This window comes from Podarcis muralis, chromosome 12 (genome assembly GCF_964188315.1).
Source record: "Podarcis muralis chromosome 12, rPodMur119.hap1.1, whole genome shotgun sequence".
Classification (NCBI taxonomy): domain Eukaryota; kingdom Metazoa; phylum Chordata; class Lepidosauria; order Squamata; family Lacertidae; genus Podarcis; species Podarcis muralis.
Genome location: NC_135666.1, coordinates 29,079,269 through 29,090,292, shown reverse-complemented (window position 1 = coordinate 29,090,292; position 11,024 = coordinate 29,079,269). Strand labels below are relative to the sequence as shown.

The window sequence follows — 11,024 nt, the reverse complement described above, 5'->3', positions numbered from 1 at the left end:
TCTTCCCTTGTCATTTGGGCAGCTTTCAACCGAACTGATGAAGTGGTTACATATTCTGAACTGCAGCTGTAATTGCCTCTTCTTTGTGGTACTGAATTTTGATGGGCTTCAGTCTTTGCTGGGAGATTTGATAATGTGGGGAGGGGGCAAAAGGTCTTCACAACTTCCTTCCCTGCTGTTCCTTTTGTGAGATTTTCCTGCCTCTCCTCAGTCGTTGCTTGTTTGATTTGCTGCTGCTTCGGTGCCATTTTTAAATGAAAACTTTGGAATACCTGTTCCCTATGGTATTCCGGCTGATTGGGGGTCACATAGAGAAATGAGGATGTCATAGCATCATGTACCGGCCAATTAAAGTTGGCCATATAGTATGGAGAGCAAAGAAAGCTGTCAGAGTGCCCTTAGTCAGAATGGAAAGGGAAAATGCACCCACATTCTCTAGGCAACTAGTTGATATTATCCATCTTGCCTTATGCTGGTGCTTTTAATGCCCACCAGTGCTGTATCTTCACTCCGATTTAGCTCTAGTTATATGTGATCAATTGCATCAAAATACACACTCAAATGTGTTCTTGAGTGCGTCTTTGTCTGTAGCGCTCTAAGGATGGGAGATAGTTTCAAGGCATTTGGAAACAAAACGGAATGCCTGTCCAACTGCCCCAACTAATAATAATAAATATTTATTGTGGTCCAAAGACCCATAGAACAATTTCAGAACAAAATACAGCCAACCACAAAAGAGAGAAACTGAGGCGGTCATTTTGTTTTGTCTTGAGTTTGATGATCTTTGTTTCTTTTGACTTCCGAAAGAAACTTTGTCAACACCTTCGTAGTCTTATAACCAGCAGGATTTCTAAGGGAACTAGGACAACAGAACCAGTTTAAACTTTTAAGCGTTGACAGGATTAGCGGACAATGAAAGTACACACAGGTCTTGCTTACCAAACACAATGCGTTCTGTGGAAACTCGTTGTTAGGCAAGCATTTGGATAATGAATCCATGATTTCCACGACTTCCTATGGAAATACTTCTAATGCGGGATTTGTCTGATTTCTTCCCCCTGCCCCTCTTCATGGTTTCTTCTTGAAATGGCTGCAGCCAAGGGGGGTTGGTCAATTTGTCCGATCTATCCTGCTTACTGATTTGTCTGATCTTGTTCTCCCACTCTCTCCATGGTTTCCACTAGAAAATGGCTGCCACTGACCAGCAAAGCGCAAACAAAGGAAGTTGGCTGTCTGGATCTGTGGAGCATATAGCAAGGTTTTGGCATAATTCTTTACATGCATATAAGCGGATTTTAGGATAGCGAGCGTGTGGGTAGTGGGACCTGCCTATGCAAACACTTTAATCCTACCTCAAACCTTCTGGTCTTGCCGGAAGGGCACGTCAGGTATTTGCTGCAGCCTTGCTTTTTTACTTTCATGCTAAGCTTTTAAGTCAGCTGGGCAGGGCTGATTTCAGCCAAGCTTCCCTGAGGCAGTTTTGCTTATAAGGCATGGGGTTTGTTTGGCAGACCAAAAGAACATTTGTTGCCCAGCTACTTTGAAATTGGTTTAAAGTTGCCCGGTAAGTAAGTGCAATATTAAATTCTAAATTTAGAGCCAAGGCTGTTATCTTTTAGTTGGGGTGAGGGACTGTAAAGTCAGGTTTGAGTCGGTTGGTGAAGGCAGCTGAAGAATCTGGTTTTAAGGAGGCTTGCTCTCAAGAGCTTTGTGCCCTTCCTAGGTACTTATTTGGCTGAGTGCCTCAGATACAGCGCATAGAGGCACAACATTCATGCCACTGAGGAAGTCCTAAGCCTTGTGCCTTTTTCCAAACTTGTGAAAAGCTTTCCCGTTTGAAGGAAAACTATTATGCAGCTGTGGGAATTTTCAACCCCAGCAAAATGTACTTGTCAACTTCTGAGTACTCCAAAGAGTCTGAGGTGAAAGCAGAGGCCTCTTCCTCTCCATGGGTGTAATCCTGCATAAGGTCAGAGGCTCAGATGTAGAACTCATTTCATAGAATTGTAGTTTGGAAGGTTGACCGTGAGGGTCAACTGGTCCAGCCCCCTCCAATGCAGAAATTCTTTTGCCCAATGTGGGTTTTGAACCCACAACCCTGAGATTAAGTATATCATGCTCTACTGCCAGCTAAGGGCAGAACTCGGGTTTCCTTTCCCTCTTTGCTGCATGCAAATTTCACCATGCTTGTGGGCCTAGCCTTCCCCAGAGCTGAGGACAAAACGCAATTCCACCGAGGAGTTTCAGTATTTCATTTATTGCATTCGTTGTCTAACAACAATACTCATTGGCAATAAGTTTATATACACTAACAAATTAATCACAGTTTTTTCTTTTAAAAAAAGAATCTGTAAGAATACGAAGGGCAACTGGATTTTTTTTGTTTGTTCTTATTTTTATCTTAATGCCTCCAAGTAACTAAACGTAGAGAGATGTTGTTTTTCCTGGGAAGTTAAATCTTTTGAAAAAGAAGGACAAATTAAGAAAGCACAAGCATACAAACTCAGACAGGGCATTGCAGCAGCATCTTCCATGCAGATGATTTGACACCTAGATGTACAAAACTAAAAAATGAACTAAAATACCAGGATAACATGCAATTCATACATTAACACCTCCCCAACACACAGTTCCCCCTCCCCCTCCCCTTTGACTGACAAGCCAACACTCTGTTTCAAAGCAATGGGGTCACACAGTGCACTTCTTGAGGGTGGCTTTGGGCTGTCTTGTCTTAGCCAGATGCAACACTAGCTAAGCCAACAATGGTTTGTATTACAGTTATGAATGCAAAACTCCTTACAAAAGCAGGAGCTAAAGTGACAAACTGGCAAGGAAAATATTTCTGGTTGGGCAAGTTTTTCTTGGGGTCATTGCCATTTAGAGGTTTTGCTGGCATTTTAAATTGGTTTTGCTCTTCTTCTGGAGTCTACTTCAGTAGTTCTGAGTTATCCTTTTCCTAGCTAGCTGTGGCCCTGTGCAGCTAGGGGTGTTTACAATAAGCTCAAGGCTCCATCAATGTCCATTCAAAGCTAACCCCAGCCTTCTGAAATAAAAGATGACTTCTTTTTGACAACCAAAGGCTCGTTCACTGAGCACTGCTGCTTCAAGCCATTTGTTTCACTGGTAGTTGTGCAAGGAAGAGTGTGTGAACGTTTCCCTGTAGGGTGTGGGAGCTCCTTCCTGCACTGTGAAGATAAAATCAGAGGTCTGAGTCAGCGGTGGAAAACCTATGGCCCTCCAGATGCAACTTCCATCAACCCCAGTCAGTGTATCCAGTGGTCAGGGATGATGGGAGTTGTAGTTCAGTATCTGGAAGGCTTCCCCATCCCTGGCCTCAGTCAATAGCTGGAGACCATTCTGTAACTCCATGAGAAAAGGTGCTCCAGTTTCCAGGAGGGGGAGATCCAGCATCGGTGTCCACCTCGCCCTCTGCATCCTCTGATGTTTCCTTCACAGCGTTATGAGGATACTAAGAAAAAGGGCTATTTGAAGTGCACTAAAATAAGTGGAGAGGTGTGGTGCATCACAAACATCCAGATGAAAGAAGCAACCACTATTTGCAGAAGAAGAACTTCACATTCTAAATAAGATGCATGCACCTTATACTCAAAACCTACAAAGGTCGACTTTCCTTTTTCCAGTTATGAGAATGACTCTGCTTGTGGCCAGGTCAACAGCGGCATAAATCGCCATCTTTCCAGTGTCGGAGGAATACAATGGAAATAAAAGGGAAGGAGGAGAAACCATCAACCCAAAGGGACTGTGAAATATGCGAATGACTCGACAATTGCAAGTGTTGATTGGCGAGGTCACAATCCCACTCTGCGAAAAACTACTCAAACCTTTCCAATAGAATTCAAGCATACAGTTTACAAAATATCCAAAAGAAGTGATTTCTTCTTAATAGCAAATCTCTACTAAATTGATTCTGCCAAAAGAACAACACATAAAGACATCCAGAGAAAACACTGGGAAATAGAAGCTTTAAGAAAACGTTCTGTTTAAAATCTTGTGGTCCCTCAACTATAAAATGTTTTAATGGACAACCATTCCACTTGCTCAACATGCAAGAGGTTGGGCCCAGAGTCAAATTCTTTCCTGCCTTGTGGCGAAGAGTCATTTTCCTTGGGGTTTGCTTGACTAGCACCCTCTTGTGGGCTGTCTATATGTTTCAGGCTCCATGCCCAACTTCCGGAGCCACATATATTTGTGTGCAAAAATGGGCGCACACGAGTCTGTTTTCAAAACAGTTCACCTCTGAAAACCTTCCAGTTTTGCTGAATACCTTTCATTATTTTGATTCAATGAAAAACAAGTCCAAAATCAACTCTATACCTTCTGTTTACGTACAAATTTTCTTAAATGAGTAGAAACTTCCAAACTACGCAAATGAACACAGTCTTGAGAAAACATCTCTTTTTCTTCTTTCCAGCATTCTTCGCAAAGAAACAAGTTTGCTGACGGGTTGTTGTTTTTCTGTACTTAGGAAGAGAGAAACAAATCCACACTTTCTCCTGCTGAGGCACAGTTTAAGTACTGTTTCTATGCTTATAAATAAGAGAAACCAAGAGGATTTATTCCTATATCAGAAAACATATTGGTCTGAATGTTAAATAAATGGCACTAATTCTAAATTACATCTGACAAAGTTCTGGAAAGGGCTCTCAGTTTACGTGTCTGACTTGGTGGTCATTCGGTGTTAAGCATTCATACAAATCATGTTTCTGCAGGGGAGAGACTTTCAAGGAGCTGGGTAACATCTTGCAAGTGCAATGCAGAAAGGAATCCTAAGCATTAATTAAGAGAGAAACAAGAATGTTATCACTGAAGGCAGAGAGGGAAGGGCAATCTCCCGATGGCATCAAAACGATTATCGCCCATCGTCACCTTTTCTATACTCAAGAAAGACCTTCTAAAACTTACATACCCTGTTTTTAAGAGTTTTCTCTCTTAACGCGTAGGTCAACAAACTGTGCAAAGTGTCATACAACTAGACACACTAGCTATGTAGCGACCCCCTTTTCTCTCTTTCGGTCTTTAGTCTCAGTCCTGTTTAACCAAATGCGAGACTAGTGCAATGAAAGGAAAAGTAGTGGAAGGTCCTTTTCTCTCTTCTTAAGCAACTTACCGCCCAACCATCACTTTGCACCAAGGGGGATCCTTCTGCATGTGTGCAGGCCAGCAATGCTTATGCCCCAGAGGTATATATGCACACAGATATGAAGGCTCCGGTGTGCAGGAACAATGTGGCAGGCGATGGCTTTACCAGCTACTTCAGGCAGGATGAAGCCCATAGGCTACCTCATTTCCCACATATTCTGTAGGGGCCTTTCCTCTTCCCAGACTGCAAGCGGGTAACCCAAACAACATAGGAAGGGGCCAGGCAGTGGTTGGGAACTCTGCAGAGCAGTTTTTTTTATCAGGTTCTGCTGATCTAGTTTGGTCTGCATGAACTGAGTGGGTCCTGCCCCTGCAGACCCCCCCCCCCGCAATGCCCAAACTCTCGTTCCTGCGGTGGAATCTTCAGTATGCAGGGAACTTGGTTAAGCACCTAACTTTGCCTACTGCTAACACCACCACCCTACTGGAGAATATAAATTGTGGAAGTGCTTATAACCAAAATATGTAGCAGCCTGCCTTGGCGGTTACGAAGCAGGTGGGAAGCTGCTGAAATGTTGTGCTGTGGCTGAGCTGTCTAACGGAACAAGCAAGAGAAGGAACTCAGGCAGAGCCCGTACTTTGGGGTCAAACACGGCTAAATGTTGGTGCAACACCCCCACCCCCCAGCTCTGGGGTATGCTCCAGAGATCAGTGTACTTTTATTACAGGTCTGGGGGATGCTCAGGATTGGCAAAATCTGAGCTAATAACAAGGGGAGGAAGAAGAGCTCCATTTTCCAGTTCCAGTATACTGAATGGACCAAACGCTCTTGACTGTCGTCTGAACACTAAAGGCGGCTTACAGTTCCTAGGAGCACATCTCACTTTGGCTGCAAACAAGGGAAGCCCAGGCAGCTGAGCATGTATTTGCCAGCGCCTGGTCCATGTTGGCTGGCTGTGTCTTCTGTAGGCGTGTGGCAAAGAGCAAGGTCTGCGCAGTGCATCTTTTCTTACCATTTGAAAGGCAAGGCGGGGAAGAAGCTGCGGTTGCCGCACTGACAACTGTTGAGAAACAAGCCCCAGCAATGCTCACGCCAGGACCGCTACTCCTATGACATCGGAAATACCCTCCTGGTCTCGTTTTAAATAAAAGATTGGAAACACTTTTAGGAACATTTCAAAAATGTTTAGGAGAGGAGCAGAGAGGAGCAAGTAAAAACAGCCTCGTGTCCATGAGGAGGAGAACTCTGTCCCCTTGCTTCCTCTGTTCTGCTTCAAATATGCTCCCCCCATTTGCAGTTTATGCATTTCTTTCTTAACTGTAGTTATTTAGGAGTGTCTTTTTTCTTTTACATTTTGACCACTTTCACATTTTTTCTTTTAAAAAAAATCAGATTAAAATTCAGTGCTCGACTCCCAAACTGCCACCAAGCAATAAACGAAGAAAGAGAACAATTACAGGATATAAATCAAAAGTAGTTATCTGTGGCGATAAAACCCAATTTACATGGTCCTAAACAGCAGGGATGCAAAAAATCAATATACAACGCAATAGAGTCCCCCAGGGATCTTAGAAAAACAAAAGAGAGGATATAAATAATGTAAAGCAGAGGAATGTGCTCATAGATGTTACTAGTATATACATCCAGTTTAAATTACAAGCATGTAAACATAACTTAAAAGAGAAAATGAGCATCTAATGCATTTAACCTTAATGCATTCATAGCTAAAAATAGTACATCTCCAGTTTCTCCCAGATAATCTTGTTTATCTAAACAAAACCTTTTAACCTCTTAAAATAAACCAAAGAACACTAGTCTGACCAGATTTCCATCTGAGTTTTCTGTTGAATTTCCGTCTTGAGGAGAAGCATTTTTTTTCCAGTGCTGAAAATATGCCCTCTCTCCAGAGGTGTGCTGACCTCCCCAAAGCATCAATATATCTAAAACAGTGTCCTTGACTGCAGAGATTTGTTATTCTAGCTGCAGATTTTCAGTTCAAATGTTGTATCGGAAACACGAAAAAAACTGCACTGGGCTTGTGGGGATGCAGAAAGCCATCAGAGAGATGAGCCACATGCAGCGACGCATGTACAAAAGGGAAAAAAATGGGGGGGGGGGGGAGACTATCATGGCTGAAACGACAATGTGACCTCCTGCACTGGATGGGACTTGCTAGCAGTGCTCCAGTGAGAAGCCCAGGTAGGCTTTAAAGTAAATCTGGCTACTAAAATGAAAAAATGATTAACAGAATCCTTTTAATCACATTCATCATTTGAGCCCAATTTTCTGCCTGTTGAATCTTAGTCCCTAGTTCTGTGATAGGCAGCACCAAGAGCTAACCAAAAATGAATTAATCACAGAACAGGTGGCTGGAATCAGACCCTCTGCATTTGTGCAATGCTCCAAAAGGGAAATGAGGCTATTGTCCAGCGTTTACTGAAAAGTCTCGATTGCAAATACTGGGATTCCTTTTCGCTTTCTTCTCCACTGCATCATTCTACTAACGGGACAGTATTTAATTTTGAAACTCACATTGTCTTAACTGGCATCTCTCTCTCTTTAAGTACACATTTTAGCCTTAACTAGGGTTCATTCTGCAGGTCAATTTCAGCAGGTCAAATCCCAGGTCTGCAACCAGCCAGTCTCATACTTGCTCCCATCCACCCCTTGCCCCTCATCAGCCCCCCCCCCTCTGTGCTGAAAATGGGTGGGGAATATTCCTTAGAAAAGAAACAAGAGTTTCCCGTCCACTATCAGTTGAAAAAAAGGAATCTCATGCTACAGGAAAGAGTAGCTAGGGACACCCCACCCCCGACCCCGAGGAAAACAAAGGGGAAACTGTATTCCAAAGTTCTAGCACAAGCCCCAACCTAGTATTAGAAACCTAGCCTCACCCGCATGCTAAGAGGGTAAATGTTACTCTCTGCTCTCATATTAGCAAGTTAAGGCCCTGCTTCCTTCTTGGGCTAAACTGCTGTGTAGTTCACAAGGGAAAGGGGGAAAATAAAATAAAGGATTGCCTCCCTCTCTGATGAGACAGACTCTGCTGCCTGTCATCTCCACTGTATTGTTTCAAGTCTTGAAACCATGGCTGCAGGGATTAAGCCAGCACCACCTCTCTGAGCATCGCTGCGAACAGAGCCCCGCTTCAGAGAATTGGGGGACTGAGGTGTCAAAGCGGGGCGGCTGTTCCCATGAAAACAAAGGATAACTGATATGCAGTCGATTCCAGTTTGCTCCCTTTCACAGGTCCAGTGAAAGCTTCTCAAGCGATGCCCGTTTCTGGAGGCAATCTTCAAGTTTACAGTACAGCAAGCTGCAGCCTACCGTGTCCTATGCCGATTTACGGAAGGGGCCAGACACAACCGGCACAATGCAAAGAAGGGCAATTGAGAGGATGGAGTGGGGATGGAGAAAGGGAAAGGCTCTGAAGGCTGGCCCAGACTTGGTTCACCAGCCCAGTTATGAGAAAATGCAAAGTGCAGTTAGGGCTTGCGGCCGGCCGAGTAGGTCAAAAGTACCAGCGTGTCCGCCAACTGCAGGAAAGTGTAGCTACACAGCGTTCATTTCCCCTATTTATTCTAGTTAAAGCCTCAGATATGAGTACAGAGCTCTGTGTAATGAAGACAAGGAGGTAGGGAAGGAAAACAACACTCGCTTTTTGAGTTTCTTCCCTGAAAGCCTCTTCCCCGGTTCCTAATAGAATAATCATCAACTCTTAATCATCACTGCTCATTAGCTCCCTCTGTTGGATCTGGTGAGCGCTTCTCCGGCTTCCTGGGCTTCCTCTGAAACTGCTCTTTTTCTTTCTTCCTAAGTTTTTCCCTTTGCTTCTCCATCTTCTCTTGAGCTTTGCGAGCTTTCTCTATAGACACTCTCATTTCTTTAATTTTCTTTTTTATGACAGCTCTGTCTTGGGAAGATGTCATGCCAAGGGCCTAAGAGCAAGGAAAGAAAGAGAGCAACGGTTTAATTCGTAGCACCTTCTAAACATTTAAGTTGGGTGGAGAAGAACCCAGTGTTCTTTCACAGCTTGACACCCTCATTCGACAAAAAGAGGGATAGCCAACTCACACCAGTGTCTTCTGACTTCCGTACAAAAAAGGACTAGTGCAATTTGACTGCATGCAAGCTTCCTCAGTCCACATTATTAATGCAACGGCATCCATAAATGCAGCCCCCATAGCCTTTGCTTATAGCCTTGCGTATCCTGTACTGAGCACCAGTCCCTATACAAAACCTCCCAGTAATTACTCATCAGCAATACTGGTTTAAATTAGTCCTGTATGTGTGAGCTGCTCTCACCTAATGAGTACGGGCCATGAAAGGTGCATTTTGAATGCTTGCTTTTCCCACTGCGACTGTGCTGTTCTGGAGTGACGGCCTGCCAAGTGAGGGTTCCAGGTGCCTAAAAGCCAGATGTTGCCAGAAGCGATCCCTTAGGCTGATCACTGCTTTCCCAAAAATACTAGCAGGATCAGCATGAGGGGGAATAACAACTACGACATCTCCCTCGCAAATAGCTGCTGCAAAGCCCAGCAAGAACGTGTTTAATGAGCTACTTCTTGATTTGCTTCCAGGTATGGTTCCAGTTGTAGTGGGTAAGCTGACATCTACAAGTGCCTTTTGATGCTGCTGCATGGGGAGCGAATGAATCTGTGTATATCTATGTACACATATCTATACCTTCAGGGGTGGCCACAGACTTAAGAGAGCCCTAGCCAAAATGGGTTAGGGCCCTCTTTTATGTTGATGCGTCTCCCTGAGCTTGCCTGAGAGTGGTGTTGATGGCAGCATTCCAAGGGTTATCCGGGAGCCATTGTTTTTCATTTCCCACAGTGCCTTGGGGGTGCCTGACTACAGTGCATTGTGGGAAACTAAAGTTGAGGCTCACAGATTCAACTGCCCAATGTGAAGGGACCAGGGCAGGTGTTGGCCCTGGTGAGCCCTGCTGGGCCCCCAGAAGCTGCCTTCTGGGTCTGCCTATTTATTTTTATGGAAAATGGAACTCACCTCTGTGTGTGTGTGTGTGTGTGTGTGTGTGTGTGTGTGTGTGTGTAATACACAGTAACAATAATACATATTATTACAACTGCATTTTCTAGATTCAAAGTGACCCGTGACTATTTCCTTGGTAATTTCCCTACATTAATGGTACAAAATTAACACTGCAAGCAGAGGCAGTTACCTAGTCAGCATGGCACAAAGTGAAATGTGATACAACCAAAGTCTCTAATAATTTGGCCAAAGATGCAATACCCCATGCCACGTAAGCCATTTTGTTTGTGCTCTAGCACTGTCCTTTTTCAAGTTAAAAAAAAAAAAGAACACTTTTGGTATATAGAATAAATTAAGCTTGGTACATTGAAAACTGCCCATTAACTTTTAACACTGAGTACAGTGCACCCAGGGCTTTATTTTCAGAGATAATGATGTATTCAGGGTTCCAACTGTAGCATAATCAAAATCTCCAGCAACTTGCACCGCTTCCATTATTTGTTACTTGCTAGTGTGGGCTTTGTTAGTAGTAAGAATATTTTTATTTTATTTTTTGGCATCCAAGACAAGTATTTCCCACTAACAGATCCCTTGGGCACAAACAGAATTCTGAATCTTGTTTGCCACAGTGAGAGGCAATTACCTTAAGCTTACTGCCATCCAGCTGAACGAGACGCTCTCCGTTTATATTTTGGGCAGTGAACTCAGGGACATACTGTTCTAGATTCAGGCTCATTAGCCAGTTGGTAACCTGTTGCACGCTCCATTCCTGAAAGGCGCGATTTGGGGACTGGCTGTGCTTGGGAGACTGTCCATCGTCAAGGATCTGTAATGAGCATATTTCAAAGATCAGGTGTGTGGAGGTGGCATCATCGTTTCATGAGAGAGGCATCATAGTGGCACACTTTCTGATGGTACTCAAATA

General features: G+C 43.8%; 1 protein-coding gene across 11 annotated transcripts in view; it reads right to left on the bottom strand.

The window, feature by feature from the left end:
* Positions 1 to 2,241: 2,241 nt before the first annotated feature.
* Positions 2,242 to 11,024, bottom strand: part of PPP1R9A (protein phosphatase 1 regulatory subunit 9A) — a 144,662-nt gene continuing 135,879 nt past the window's right edge. For all 11 annotated transcript variants that reach the window (XM_028751100.2, XM_077936949.1, XM_028751099.2 and 8 more), the window contains 2 exons: positions 10,743 to 10,925; positions 2,242 to 9,039 (listed from right to left, as the gene is read on the bottom strand). In XM_028751100.2, the coding sequence (XP_028606933.2) occupies positions 8,827 to 9,039; positions 10,743 to 10,925 (396 nt within the window). In that variant the 3' untranslated portion in view covers positions 2,242 to 8,826. The remainder of the gene's footprint in view (positions 9,040 to 10,742; positions 10,926 to 11,024) is intronic.